Genomic DNA, 14,761 nt, shown 5'->3' with positions numbered 1-14,761 from the left:
TTTGTTTTTATTTTCTGTGGAGGAAGAAACCAAAGGCACAATTGTTTATTGAGAGTAGCAAGGGAGGTGGAAGGACTGGCTGGAGGAGGACAGTAAAGATTTTGGCTTGGGGCAGAGCAAGGCTCTGAGCAGGAACTCACGGGTGACCTGTCTGGTGTTGTAGAGGCTTGTAATTTGTGCTGGCAGCACCCTCGCAGTTGTGATTTGTTTTCTCTCTAGTGGTCCTAGCCAGAGGGTAGGAACACAGCTGAAGGATTATCACGCTAATCCAGGGTTGGGGGTTGCTGGGAGGGCATGTTGAAAGGTCAAGAGTGACAACGGAGTTGGGGGTCAGAGAATGCTCACAGGGTTGGACCTCGAAACCTTGGCTGGCAGAGAAGGAGGTGGGGATAGGAGAAGGCTGAGTGTGGAGAAAAGGAGATGAGGGTACTGAGGGAGTGGCGGAGCAGGTGCATTAAGAATAAAGAGTAAGAGAGACAGGAGAGGACATGGGAGTGTATGACTTGGGGGGAGGGAAATATACTGACTTTTGTCAGTATGTTCTGATAAAGGTCAGAATATACTCATAGAGCATGGCAGACAAGGAATGAATGGAAAGATAATCTGCAGTGGCGAGAGCTGAGAGGTTAGGTTGTGGGATGGGCTGTCCACATGACCTGGAGATGCCCCCCAGGGCAGTGGTCAGGAAGGAGGGCAGCAGGTGGCTTCGGTGACTGGAGGCTGGGGAAGAAGAGTGGAATGGCAGGGACCTCCGAGGAGGCTGGGCTGAAGCAACACTGAGTGCAGGACGGGTCCCATCTCCACGGGGCACGGAATGAGGGAGAAAGAGCAAGCAAAGGTCACTGGGATGAACGAGGGCTCCAGAGCAAGTGGAGCTGCAATAAAAGCCTGGAGGCAGCTTGTCTGTTGTGGAAGGAAGAGTCTGGAAGGTCCGGTGGGAGGGCAGATGAGAGAGAAGATGGCTCAAGTGGAAGTGAGAGTAGGAGACATGATGGAAGACCAAACAGTTCTACATGTGGGGGGTGTGAGGCCTCGTGGGTTTTCCAGCATCAAAGTTCCAAGGGAAACTCTGGTGTAAAGTTGTTTTTACCTTAGATGATCACCAGAGCGGATCTGTCTCCACACACGGTTTTAAATTGTCCTCTCGTCAACACAGACTGTTTCTCAAGTTCTTGTGCATGTTGACATTTGAAAATGTTTGGATGTTCATTCATTCAGCAGGCATTTGTGTGTATGCTGTGTGCCTGGCACTGTAGAGCAGCTCTGGTTTGGTTTTGCACTTTTCCAGCATAGAAAGTGCTTTTGTAGACATCGTTTCATGAATTCATTAAAGCCATCCTGTGAGACAGCTAACCCAATTTTTTTTTTTTTTTTGAGACGGAGTCTTGCTCTGTCACCCATCTCGGCTCACTGCAACCTCCACCTCCTGTGTTCAAGCTATTCTCATGCCTCAGCCGTCGGAGTAGCTGGGATTACAGGTGCCCGCCACCTCGTTCAGCTAATTTTTGTATTTTTGGTAGAGATGGGGTTTCGACATGTTGGCCAGGCTGGTCTTGAACGCCTGACCTCAGGTGATCCAGCCTCCTTAGCCTCCCAAAGTGCTGTAACCGGGTGTGAGCAGGGCATCTGGTTCAGAAGCTGTTGAACTACTCTGGGGGTGGGGCAGAGTAGCTGGATTCTGGATTGGCTTCAAAGATCAAGTCACAAAGGTTTCTGATGATTTTATATGGGCATGACAGAAAGGGAGGAGTTAAATGTGGCTCACGGATTTGCAGCCTGGCAGCCAAAAAGAAGAAATGGCCATTATCCGAGTCAAGAAGATGCAAATAGAATGAGAACCTGGCAAGGGATGGGGGTTGGGGGCAGAAATCAGAGCTACGTTTAGGGTACGTTCAGTTTGAAGTGACTATTAAACATCCACGTGGAAATGGCAAATAAGCAGTCAGCTGTACGAGTCTGGAGTCTGGGGAGAGATCCAAGCTAGAGGCATAAATTTGGGAGTTGTCAGCATATAGATAGTATTTAAAATGATGGGACTGAACCATTTGCAAGCCCAGCCTCCACTGGGGAGAAGTCTGTTCTCAGAGTGAGGAGCTCTGCATGCTTTGGCTAAAAGGGTGGCGTGGCTTTGTGAAATTGAGAGCTGGAGGAGCCCAGCAGAATGAACCAGGTTGTTCAGCCCTCCCTGAGCAGGCACTCTGGGTGTAGAGGCAGCCAGGCCCACCTCTCATGGGTGAGTCAATGAATACATTTTAAAAATCGAATTAGAAAAATCCTGTCAAGCAGGAGTTTCTGGTATGCAGCTATTTTATGAGGAGGGAAAATGTGAACCGTGCATCTTTGATTGCCCAGGGCTCCCATGAAGACCACCTGAGAAGGGGGACGATGTTGGTATGGGTGGTGGGCACTGTGGGGAGCTGGTGAAGGGGTGTTGATGTTTGTAGGGTCCTGGGGGAAGCGGGGCAGGCTCATTAGCTGGGGAGCTTCTCTGTGGGGCTCTGCCACATGGCTCACTGTGTTCAAGATACCCAGATGGGAGGGAGGAACTCTTTTTTTGATGCTTTTGGAAGACCAAACCCAGAGACTTTGGGTGACCTGATGAGGGGACAGTTCCCTGGGTTCAGGGTAATAATGGGGAAAATAGTTGTTCTTGTGACTATTTTATATCCTTCTTTAGAACCCTCGGCTTTGTTAGATGTATGGCCTGGTTGATCTTTATAACATACTGTGAAGTTGGCAAAGCAGGTGTTGTCTCTGTTTTACAGATGAATAGACTAAGGCCTAGAGGAATCAAGAGACTGCTTGCCTAGGGCACCCAGCTAGGTCACAGCAGGGAGACAAGGGACAAGTCTGTACCCAAGACTCATCTGAGATGTGATGTCACTGAATCCGGCTGGGGACCATTTTATGCAAAGTCTATGGAGAGCAGGTTTGCCTCAGCCGAGAAGGATGATTTTATCTCTTGGTTGCTATTTCCCCTTCAGTTACATAGCATTCCAGACCGGGAGCTGTCTCTCCAGGAATGGGTGTGGCCCTGGGGGTTCTGAGGAGAGAAAGGTGCCTCCCTATCACAGAGGAAAGGGGTCTTCCAGCTATCAGCAAACCCTGCTGTCAGCTGACTCCTCAGACCCAGAGGCCCTGGGCTGGTGTGAGAAGCAGTAGTGGTTCTGCCCTGATCTCTGGGCATGAATAGGAGGTATTCTTTTCCTAGTAAACACAGCCCCACATGCTCTCTGCAAGATCCCTGGCGGTTACTAGCATCTATTTTTAATTCATAAGCCTCCCCCACTCCCCACACCCTTTGCCATTGTTTAGAACTTACCAGCTGGCTTTCGGACCAGAGCAGCCCTGTCGGGGTTGAGTTACTGAAACACCCTGGAGGCAGCTGAAGTTCCTCAGCTGTCCTGGAGAGGCTCACCCCAGCCCCACCCAAGAAAATAGAGGACTCAAACCCCAAGGGGAACAGGGTGTGACGGGGGTCAGATAGGAGCTCGTGGTCCAGGGAAGCAGCTCAGCCTTGGTGCTAGTAATTGGCTGTGGGTTGTTCCTGCTAGATCCACTTAGTTGTCTTTGAGGTTGTGCCTTCAATTATTGCCCTGTTTAAAAACAAACAAACAAACAAACAAAAAACATCGTTAGCTGGGTGCTGTAATCCTTGTACTTTGAGAGGCTGAGATGGGTGGATCACTTGAGCCTAGGAGTTGAGACCGGCCTGGGAATACGGTAAGACCATGTTGTGGTGCACCTGTAGCTGGGTGTGATAGTGTACACATGTAGCCCCAGCTGCGTCGGAGGCTGAGGTGGGAGGATCACTTGAGCCCAGGAGGTTGAAGCTGCAGTCAGCCGTGATCATACCACTGCACTCCATTCTGGGTGACAGACTGAGATCCTGTCTCCATTAAAAAAAAAAATTGTCATCTCGGCCTCGCCATTCTGCTTTCTTCTGTGTATGTGACACAGAGAAAAGTAACTCCTCTCTCTGTCTTACATCAATTGTGGGTTCACCTGGGCAAAAAATGGTCATCAATTATGAGTGCACTTGGGCATTGGCAGGTGATTAGAGAATGCGGGGTCCCCATCCGTGTGTCGCCTTAACCTCTGGGAAGCAGAAGCCCTGGAGACTAGAGATGGAGGTGGGCCATGTGGCTCTTCAGAAAACAGATGTGGTCCCCACCCTCTTCTTCCTCTTCTTTTCTCGAACAGCAGTTCCTGGAAAACATAGGGTCAGAGGGTTGAATTCCCCTTCTCTCATCTCGTCTGGTTGAGCATCAGTTCCTTCTCACCTTGTTCAGAACCTCTCCCCAGCTGACCCCGGGCTTGTGCATGGAGTGTCAGGAGGGGACGCAGCGCAGGAGTGCTGGGTTTACAGCCACCCAGCCCCTGTGCTCACCCCTTCTTCTCCTGCAGTGTGGCTGAGAAGCAGCACGGGGCGGAGCTGGGAGGGCTTCTGGATGGTTTTAGGAGACTGGAGTGCTAGGGGCAGGAGAACGTAGGACAGGTCCTGGCTTTGAGAGCAGGCAGGGAGGAGAGGGCCAGGACCTCCCTAGTCGTGCTGCAGGTGAAGTGAGGAGGGCGGAATGATGAAACCTCCTGACTGGATGCTTCCCTGTGGCCTCATGGAGGTGTTATCTCCAGGCCCCAGACAGGAAAGCCAGTGGAGTTCAGCCCGTCACCCTAGGCCAGAGCAGACTCTGAATGCCCTGTGCTGTCTGTCCACTCCCACACCAGATTTATCCAATAAGATTTCTTCTCTGCCCCAGCATCAATAAGCACCCCTGTTTACTCTGAAGGATGGTGAGTGAGGCCCCCCCACCCTGCTAAGAAGACAGATCTTGGCAGCTGACCAGGGGCCTTGGTTTGTTTATGTCTGAGAGTCTGCTGGTTCAGAGCTGGGTGGGGCGGGCTCTGCTGAGAGAGGTTTCCAAATATGACCACTCAGCCAGCTGGGTGTGGGGGCCCTTGATGTATCTGAGCTTGCAGGCCCAGTTGCATGGGAGGCTGAAGGGGCCCAGCCGGGCCACTCTGTCTGTTCACGTGAATGCATCTATCTTCTGAGTCACAGAGCCATGCACGTACATGCTCCAGCCTCTGCCAGCCTGCCGTCCCTCACACCCAGGAGCGGTGGAGGACCACCGCCTCCTCTGCTCCCCTCCCCCACCCCATCTCATCTCTTCTGCCCTTCTCTCTTCCTGTCTGCATGGGAAGGTCCCTTGGGCAGAGGGAGAGCCAGAGGCAGCCAGACCACCAGCCTCAGAGGGGCCTTTCAAGGCCATGCCTGTGATGTGAGCCATTCACCAGGGCAGGCCAGGGCAGCTGTGTGATTTGCCATGAATTGCTGCTCCCTGTCTCAGTGATTCAAAGCCCCTATTCCCCAGAGGCCGTGGGGTCCCAGCACAGCTGTATATCCTTTTGTGCCTGGAGATCTAAGAAGTTTCTTCCTTTAGTCTGATTTGAATTCCTCATGTTCAGGTGAAGCCCTTTGCCTTATAGGGGTCATGTCCAATTAGGAGAGGGGCCAAAAGTGAGGACTCTGTTTCTGACCTCAAGCTCTGACACCAGAGATCATAAGCTGCAGCGTCCTCTTGACTTTTCAGACAGAATCAGCCAGCAGGTCACTGGCCTCTTTATGCATCTTTTCCCCACTGACACCCACTGACTTTCTTTCTAGATTGAAAATATTTGCCAGGCACGGTGGCTCACACCTGAAATCCCAGCACTTTGGAAGGCCGAGGTAGGTGGATCACCTGAGGTCAGGAGTTCGAGACCAGCTTGGCCAATGTGGCGAAACCCTGTCTCTACTAAAAATACAAAAATTAGCCAGGTGTGGTGGCACATGCCTGTAATCCCAGCTACTCCAGAGGCTGAGGCAGGAGAATCTCTTGAACCTGGGAGGTGGAGGTTGCAGTGAGCCAAGATCATGCCATTACTCTCCAGCCTGGGCAGCAAGAGCAAAACTCCATCTCAGAAAATGAAAAAGAAAGAAAGAAAATACCCAGTATTCTCCAGATTAGCTCTGGCATCTGGGAGTGCAGAAATCGCTAGGATACAGGGGGCAAAATTCGATAACTTCCAAGTTACCTAGCCAAGATGTGAGGTCATGCCTTCTTGACCCCTTTGTCCCTAAGCTCAGGCAAAACCTTTGTGGGAGACAAGCTCTCTGTCTGCAGACACAGATGGGAGAGGCCAGCCATGTATGTGCTGGGCCTCGGCTCTCTGGGACACATGCCAGGGCTGCCCAAGGGGAAGGCATACGCAGGGTTCAGGTGTCAGAACCCTATGCCAGGGCTGGTAGCAGTCAGCAAGAGAAGCTGTCTGTCATCGGGTTCCAGACAGCGAGGAGCCGGCGCTGGTGATGTGGGCTGGGTCATGGGAGTTGGCTCAGGCCTCCCCAGCTACCCAGCACATTCTTCCCTGGATCCGCCACATCCCTGAGATGAGAAACGTGACGCTGGTCCCCTCTGGTGCCAGATGAGGCAATGGAAATACAGTATCATTAACCTGATCCCTTCTTCTCTCTCTTCTTTTCATAGGCACATTTTGGGCTTTCTCTTTATACCTCACAGGGCAGAGGGCTCTGAATTAGAAGCACAAATGAACGCACACACCCCATTGCGTTCTTTCTAGGCTCCTAGGGCACCAGAAGCTCCCCCAAGCTGCAGCAGGGAGTTGGGGAAGTGAGTGTCGTTTCTGGGGATGGTAGCCTTCTCCTACTTCCCTTCTCTGTCCAGGGACAGGCTCTTGCGCCCCTAGTCTGTTTCCCAGATCTTTCCGCCAACCAAGAGGCCCCCTGCTCCCTACTGCTCTCGTCCTCTTTGATCTCCCTCCAGGTCTGATTCCAGGAGTTCTCACTCTTCCGTTCCCTTTCCTCTTCCTTACAGCTCTCCAGATAACCCACGGCTGGGACCCTAGAGCTGGGCTAGTGTCCATAGCTAGTCAATAATTCAGCAGGCTCAGCAGGAGCTGAATCAGACCCAAGGTGATACTGTGACCAGGAGGCCTCCTTTGGGCAGCTGGAAAGGCGAATCCTGCCCTGGAAAGACAAGCACTCTGTAACATTAACTTCATCATATAAGGTTTCTTCATTGCCTGAGAAGGTAGCCTCAGATCCAAATATAATCTGGGCCCTGTGCCTGTCCTGACTTCTCAGGGGCACAGTGGCTCATGGGCATGCCCCCCAAGAGGTGCCACTCATGTCCTTTTGAAAGCCTTCCTGGCATCAACAGTCAGCTGAACAGCATGCCACAGTTTGCAGGATGCGTTCACACACATTTTTCATTCAGTCACATCAGCTCATGGTATGCACTGAGCCCTTGAGTCAGCAGGAGCGCACCAGAATTTGGTGTTTCAATGCTCTGCTTTTAGAAAGGAATTATTCCAAATTATTCCTGGCAAATAGGGTGCGGTAGAGGGTGCTCTGCTTCCTAAAAGTTGCCCAAAAAGAAGATGCCGCTTCCTTTCCGGTCACTTTCTCTTGGGCCTGTTGCCAGTAAAGCCTCCTCCAGGGACAGTGACTGTAAAGGCATGAAATCATCCGTCTTTCCTACCTGCCTGGTATAGAGTTTGATTTGCCTAAAAGTGACTTAGGTAAGTGGTTCTGTTCACTGCCCAACAAGTGGGCTCATGTCTGTGCCCAAGAAGGGCTCCCTAAACAGGAGTGTCTGTGGCATTAGATGGGGAGAGGACAGCAGGAGAGATGGGTTCCCTCCCTGGAAGCCGCTGAAAGGTGGCTGGTATGTGAGTGTGGGTGCCTGCAGCTTCCTCCACTCTGGCCCGATCTGTCTTTTTTCCCAGCTCACACAGCTGTGCCCATCCACATGCTCCTAGGAAGCCTGCCCGCCTTGATTGCTGCCGTTCACACTGAAGAATATTATCCTTCTTCCTGCATTTCCCTGGGGTGGTGGGGGAAGCAGGGCTCTTTGGTCACGTGTGTTTCTAAGAAGATGCACCTTCTGGCTGGGTCTGAAAGTGAATACTTGAGGAGGGAATCTCTGAATAGTGACCACTTTCCAAATCTCCATTTCCAAGCAGGCTTGGTGAGCATCAGAGAAGCTGCCAGCCTTTCAAAGAGGAATCCTCACTGGGAGATTTTCACAGCACATTTGGGGCCTGAGATTTTTTAAGGCCTCACCTTGTATTCTAAGCTACTAAATTCAGCTGCTTTTCAGTGTGGTTCTTTGCTCCTAAAGCCCGTGACTTCTCTACTTTCCCAGCCTTAAAAATGTGTGGTTTGTGATTTTTATTTTTTAAGAGAAAACAAAGTAGGCCAGGTGCAGTGGCTCATGCCTGTAATCCCAGTGCTTTGGGAGGCCAAGGCAGGATGATCACTTGAGGCCAGAAGTTCAAGGCCAGCCTGGGCAACATAGTGAGACCTTGTCTCTCTTAAAAAAAAAGGAAAAAGGCCGGGCGCGGTGGCTCAAGCCTGTAATCCCAGCACTTTGGGAGGCCGAGGCGGGTGGATCACAAGGTCGAGAGATCGAGACCATCCTGGTCAACATGGTGAAACCCCGTCTCTACTAAAAATACAAAAAAATTAGCTGGGCATGGTGGCACGTGCCTGTAATCCCAGCTACTCAGGAGGCTGAGGCAGGAGAATTGCCTGAGCCCAGGAGGCGGAGGTTGCGGTGAGCCGAGATCGCGCCATTGCACTCCAGCCTGGGTAACAAGAGCGAAACTCCGTCTCAAAAAAAAAAAAAAAAAAAAGGAAAAAAATTAGCTGAGTGTGGTGACATGGACCTGCAGTCCCAGCTACTTGGGAGGCTGAGGCAGAGGATGGCCTAAGCCCCAGAGTGTGAGGCTGCAGTGAACCATGATCATACTATGGCACTCCAGCTTAGGGGAAATAATGAGACCCTTTCTCTAAAAGAAAAAGAAAGAAAAATAAGATCATTTTAAAAGGGCAGCAGGGAGAGAACTGAAGAATAACAACAAGGCAAAGGAAGAGAAAATAAAAAGTTTAAGATTTAAACAGTATTGAAGAAGGGGCATGGCATAAAATTAAGGGAAGAGGCAGAAGGATATGGAAGAAAAAAACCAAACAAAGGGGAACCCAGTAAAAGGTCTGAGACCTTCGGGCATGCAGAGAAGAGCCTGTGCCCAGGACCTGGGCTTCCCTCCAGTCCACCCTTCTAAGACGACAGGAGCCCATCTGTCACCCCCACCTCAGGCTCAACGTGGAAGGGTAGAAAGAGTGAAGCCAGAGACCCCCTGCCACAGCTCAGCTGCCCATCCTGTGAATTGATAGCGATCACTCTGTGTCACTGAGATATGGTCTCCATCTCTGCCAGGCCAGAGAGGATGTGGCCCAGAGGTGTTGGAGACTGACCAGGAAGTGCCCGTGATGCGGCTTACTCCACGGCTCCTTTTCTTTGCAAAAGAAGAGCTGCTTTGCGACCAGCGTCCTCTCAGAGCCCGCTGCGTCAGTGCCCTTGGCAGCTTTTCCCAGGTCTGCCTGCCGCTCTCTTAACTTCGCTCTCAGTGGCAGCTACTTCTTTGGCTTTTTCTGTTTTAGACCAAGTCTTCCAGGTACGATATCTGGAATACTGTGGTTTGTGGTTTGTGTATGCATGTGCACATACACCCACGGTGAGGGAGCTTCAGGACCAGAACCAATCACCTATTTCCATAAAACTTACCAACTGTCATGCATTTGCACGAGGTCCCTGGGAGATAATGGTCCTATGCACCATTTGGAGCCAGAAGTGAGACTCGCGGCACAGAGTCTCCGAGGCTTGGCTTATTCACCCTCTCCTCCATCTCCCGATGCCACTGGTCTCACTCCCTAAGGCTGCCTCATCCAGGCTGCTGCTATGTAGTTGCTCTGGCCTCCTGTCGCAGTTGTGAAGTGGCACGGATGTGGAGGCCGCATAGCCAGCGAGCAGCAGGGTGAGGATTTAGACCAGGTCTTCTGACTCCCAGACACTCTGAGCCACTGAAAGGCTCATCCAGTGCCCCACGAGCCCAGCTCTGGCACATCTTCCTGCGAGACACATTCACCTGAACCCCCTCTCTTTATACACTCCTCCCATCACATTTGTGGAAACAGTCTCAGCGCCTACAGTGACTTGACCAAGGTCACTTAGCATGGAAGCGAGTCTTGTGCCCAGGGCCGTGCAGGGTCGTTCTCCCCATGCCACCGTGCTTTGGGTTCTCTGTTCCCACCCCCACCACAGGAAGCTCTGCATCCCTGGCAGATTTGGGAACACTTCTCGTGTATAAAGACAAGAGCAGCCTCAGAAGAGGCTTGCTCTCCTGCTAGCTTGCCTGGCAGACAGTCCCCAGTTCCTGTTGGCTCTTTTTCTCCTAGCAGACTGTTAGTTCACTACTGAACCCCTGGTTTCCTGCTGTTCAGTTATTGTGCTGATGGGTAAGTCGGTCTTGGAGTAGAGCTAAAACCTCCCATTAGGGAACTGCCAGGTACCTGTGCTGGGGGCAGCTCTCCCCGGTTCATTCTGGTGGTGCAATGCAGCCTGCAGGAAACTCTGTTGCTTCTGAGCCCTCCTGATCCCAGGAAGCACAGAGAGAGACCTACCATGCAGAGAGAACCCGAGGGCTCCCAGCTCACTCAGCCCCTCCCCACCTCTGTCTCCTGCTGCCACTGCCTTCTCTTTCTCTTCCTCTGCTTAATAAGAAAAAGTTAAAAATCTTATCTTGGACTGGGCATGCTGGCTTACGCCTGTAATCCCAGAACTTTGGGAGGCCGGGGGAAGCAGATGGTTTGTACTCAGGAGTTCAAGTTCAGCCTGATCATGATGGTGAAACCCCATCTCTACAAAAATTAGCTGGACATGGTGGCACACACCAGTAGTCCTAGCTACTCAGGTGGCTGAGGTAGGAAGACTGCTTGAGCCTGGGAGGTTGAGGCTGCTGTAGTCAGCTGTGGTCATGCCACTGCACTCTGGCCGGAGCAACAGAGTGAGATCCTGTCTCAAAAAAAAAAAAAAAAAAAAAAAAATTCCTAGCTTGGTGGGGCCTAGTAGGAAGCGGGCAGAGAAGGCATATCTTGAGTGTGAGAAGACCAAACTGTCTTTTGCTGCCGGAGTTAGAACTGCAATGGACGGACTGCCTTTCATGCCTTTCAGGGCAGCTAAATGAGAGATCACTTCATCATTCTACGATACCACTATTGAGCAAGGATCCGTCTTATGCTAGGCATAAGATCTGATCCCTGCCTTCCTTATCATTTAACAGGGGCATAAGACCTATTTACAAATAACTTATGCAGGAACAGTGCTTGGTGCCAACACATAAAGTCAAGACCCAGTACCACAGGAGGGGGATCGTTTACAGAAGTAGGGGAACTGCCAGAAGTGTTCCCTGGCCCTACATAGGTCAAAGCTCGCCCCAGAAATTGGGACCTATGTAATATGCTTTGCCAGGCTTCTGTGCTCACAAACCCCACATCACTGGCCAACCACAAATGTTTGTGTAGTTTCCATGAGCCCAGGGTATGGGGACCCCTGATCATGGGTGATTTTGGCTGCAAGCCCTGGCACTGGCTTCCAGAGATAGCACTGGGCCCTTATCTCTTCACACCTCCTTGAATTTGGGACTACCCAGTCAACGTGACGTGGGTTGACCCTCAGTATTTAAGCCCGGAGTCCCTCACTAGGCTCAAGTGGGTACAGAATCCTCGTCTTTCTGAATGACAGTTCTGCTGTGGGAAGCTGCCATTCGAGAGACCCACCAGGCCCCAGGACTCAGCTGGCCACCTGGTCACACTGCTCACTGCCCATTGTCCTCAACTGTGGACCTCTGTCCCCCTCTGCTGGCCACTCACAGAATTTCCTGCTGGGACTGTCAAGATGAAGTCCAAGGAGGTAGAGACTGCTGTGAGTTTGCCATCTGTGTTTTATTTTGGATATTTTTGCCTGGGCAATGCTGGCGGAGACTGGGAAGCAGAAGCTAGTAGAGAAGTGGCCAATGGTGTCCAGGGCAGAGAGTGGAGTTCTGGGACAGGATCTCAGGGCGGAAGAATTCCCCTGGTAAGGTTAATTGAGTAGAGAAGCTGCCTTGGAAGTGATGGTGCCTTAAGCCAACGGGCAGGGCAGCGTGGGGAGGAGGAGGGGACTCTGGGTGGAGCTGGCTGTGTTACATCTGCCAGGGAGCCCCCTCCAGACTCCAGTCTTCTTGGCTTCGGAGAGCTCCTCCCTATCCTGGAAGGCTGGCTGGGAGGCTCACTTCCATTCTGAATCCATGAGACTGCTCTGTTTGTGAGAGGGGCTTCTGATCATGGGAGGCATTTCTGTGAGTTGGGAGGGGTGAGGTGGAGTGCCTGTCTTCGGGGTGGTTGAAGGACGCAGGTGCACATGTCATGTGTCCTCGTGCACATCCCCCCTTGGCGCCCCCCCTTACCCCTGCTTGTTGATGCCTGTCACACCTGGGCATCCTTATCCACACCTCGCAGTGGAACAGCTGGACTTGGGGAGGGGCACCTCATCAGAACCTGGTCCTCCCGTGCTCGGCGATCCTCCATGTCTCCTGCCAGATGGGAAGGAGCAGCCCGTGAGCCCCAGGGGAGGGGGAAATCTCCCAGAGCAATCCGCCCCTAATCCCCAGGCTGTGCCTCAGTCTGGAGATGGCGGCTGCAGAGCCTGGGAGCTCAGGCACACCTGCTCGCAGGCCCCGGCTTCCTGCAGCAAGCCCAGTGCTGCCCAGGGTCTGTGACCCCGGGGGCCTGACACAGTCCACAGACAGCTGGGGCCTCAGAGCCCCGGGCACCTCGTCGCCAGCACGGCTTCGGGAAACAGTGCTCACACAGGTGAGGCCCCTGATGGATGGAAGGAGAGAATTGCATCAGGTGGGGTGGGGTTGGGGAGTGGGCAGAAGCCTGTTCTGCAGCTAGTCAGGTGGGTTGTGCTTACAGTCTGGGCTCTGAGGGAGCTCTCCTCCAGCTATAGAGAATGGTTTGTGGGTGGGAGAAGGGAGGAGCTGCCAAATGCTGGGAGAGCCCCTGGGGCTGGGTGTGGGCGCCCTGTGCAGGAGGGCAAGTGAACCCTGGCAGAGATGCCTCCAGAACCCTGTAGCCAAGTGGCGCTTCAACTGGGGCCAAGGCACTTAAGTGCAATGTTGTTCCTGGTTGTGGTCGCTTCTGTCTATGGAGAAACAGGGACAGGGACGGGGATTGTGAAGGTCCAGTGAGTGCTGACCCCAGGGAGACAGTGGAAGAGGCCAGAATGAGTAAACGTTTGGGTACTTAAGAGTTTCTAGAGAATTCAGAGGATGGAGAATGGAGAAGGCCCCAAGATGAGAGGGTGGCTTGGGGCGCCAACTGGGATCTGTGGGTGTGAGGAGATGAGGAGGGTGCAGGACATTTCCTGGACAAAAGGGCTTTGTTCTCTGAAGGGCAGACACTGAGAGGAGGATGTAGTTTTCATCAGAACTGAGGGCTGGCCCTCATGGAAGGGGCGAGAAGCCAGGGGTTAGATGAGAGGAGCGTTTCCACCAGGACAGGCTCAGGGCAGGAGGAAGAACTTGCTGGCTACAGCAGGTGGCAGATGGAAGCCTCTACCTGGTGTCAGCTGATAATAGGCAGCTTGCCCTCACTGCTTGGAGGTGAGTAGGTGCTGCTTGAAAGGATGAGTGAGTGAGTTTCCTTGTTTCTTGGTAGTTTGCACCTGGAATCCCCTTGTAGGAAAGCAAAATGCCTTTTAAAGCTCCTGAGGGCTTGCTCTGCCCCTCAAACCCCCCATGTGGCAGCTGGGGCCTTGCTACAGGGGTTTTGTCACCCTGCTGTTGCCCTGTCGAACTGACTCAGATCCATACTGCCCCACATGTGCCCCATTCAGTATCTAAGCACGTGGCTGCCCTCTGGAGAAAAGCCGCTTAGGCTCCCAGGCACCAATTAAACCGATAGGTAGGCTCTTTTTCCTCCCCCACCCCTTTGCCCACCTGGGAGTGCCCGGGTTAGCTGTGATGACACATCCAGAGCTGGAGTGAGCAGCTTCCTGTTGCCCACGTATCCCCACCAGGAGGGCAGAGAGCCACCAGCCCCACCGGGCTGTTCCTGCTGAGTTGGGAAAATGAAATGGGAGAAGCCTCCGACTTCAGGACTAAGAGTTGGAATAATTTTTCCAGCCTGGTCTTGCTGGAATGTTGGTTTAGTATGGAGAATGTCAGGCTCCCTCTCTCCCAACTTTACCATAAAGTCATACAACCTCTTCGGGTTGAAGGATTTTAGCTGGCCATAGGTTTTCCTCTCCATCCGAATCTGGTTGACCTCCCTTTCCATCGGGAATGAGTTACAAAGGGAATCTGAGTGTTCTTTATCCGGAGAGGGCTGCTGAAATCAGAGTCACGGGGCAGCAGTCAGCAGATTGGAGCATCTCTGCTGAGTCACCCAGGCCTGCCAGCCCCAGGGCCACGCTCGCCTGCTGGGCTCTGACCCACTGGAAGCCCAGACCTTGCTCCCAAGAGCCGTGTTCTGCATGGTCCTTGGCCTGCTTGTCCAGACCCATAGACAAGTGAGGACTGACACCTGACTCCATTGTTCCCAGGTGACTGGGCTGCTCTGCTTTACTAAAAGGAAGCATAGAAACCCCCAAACCTTTTTCTTTCTTTTTTTTTCTTCCATCTAAGAGTGACCTTATATTGTCTTTCCAACTCCTTAGCAGATGGCTAGCATGAGAAGGCCCCTTCCTCCCTGTTACCCTGCTGTGGGGATCCTAATCGGGGCTCTTTGTGAATCTGGAAAGAGCCTGCCTGCCTCGGGAGAAGAGGGTCAGAGGTACAGATCTCTCGTGTAACTGGGAGCACAGGTGTGGAG

At 52.5% G+C, this 14,761-nt stretch overlaps 1 protein-coding gene across 7 annotated transcripts in view; it reads left to right on the top strand.

Moving 5' to 3' along the window:
- Nucleotides 1-14,761, top strand: part of TMCC2 (transmembrane and coiled-coil domain family 2) — a 47,555-nt gene that overhangs the window by 17,774 nt on the left and 15,020 nt on the right. The window contains exon 1 of one of the 7 annotated variants that reach the window (XM_074384934.1): nucleotides 423-2,233. The exons of 3 other annotated variants lie outside the window; for them this stretch is intronic. In XM_074384934.1, the coding sequence (XP_074241035.1) occupies nucleotides 2,162-2,233 (72 nt within the window). In that variant the 5' untranslated portion in view covers nucleotides 423-2,161. Of the gene's footprint in view, nucleotides 1-422; nucleotides 2,234-10,794; nucleotides 11,829-12,009; nucleotides 12,758-14,761 lie in introns of those variants that run through there. 3 more of the 7 variants (XM_074384932.1, XM_074384931.1, XM_074384933.1) reach the window with 3 other exon arrangements.

Source organism: Saimiri boliviensis, chromosome 14 (assembly GCF_048565385.1).
Source record: "Saimiri boliviensis isolate mSaiBol1 chromosome 14, mSaiBol1.pri, whole genome shotgun sequence".
NCBI lineage: Eukaryota > Metazoa > Chordata > Mammalia > Primates > Cebidae > Saimiri > Saimiri boliviensis.
The sequence above is the reverse complement of the archived record's forward strand: the minus strand, read 5'-3'. Positions and strand labels throughout refer to the sequence as shown.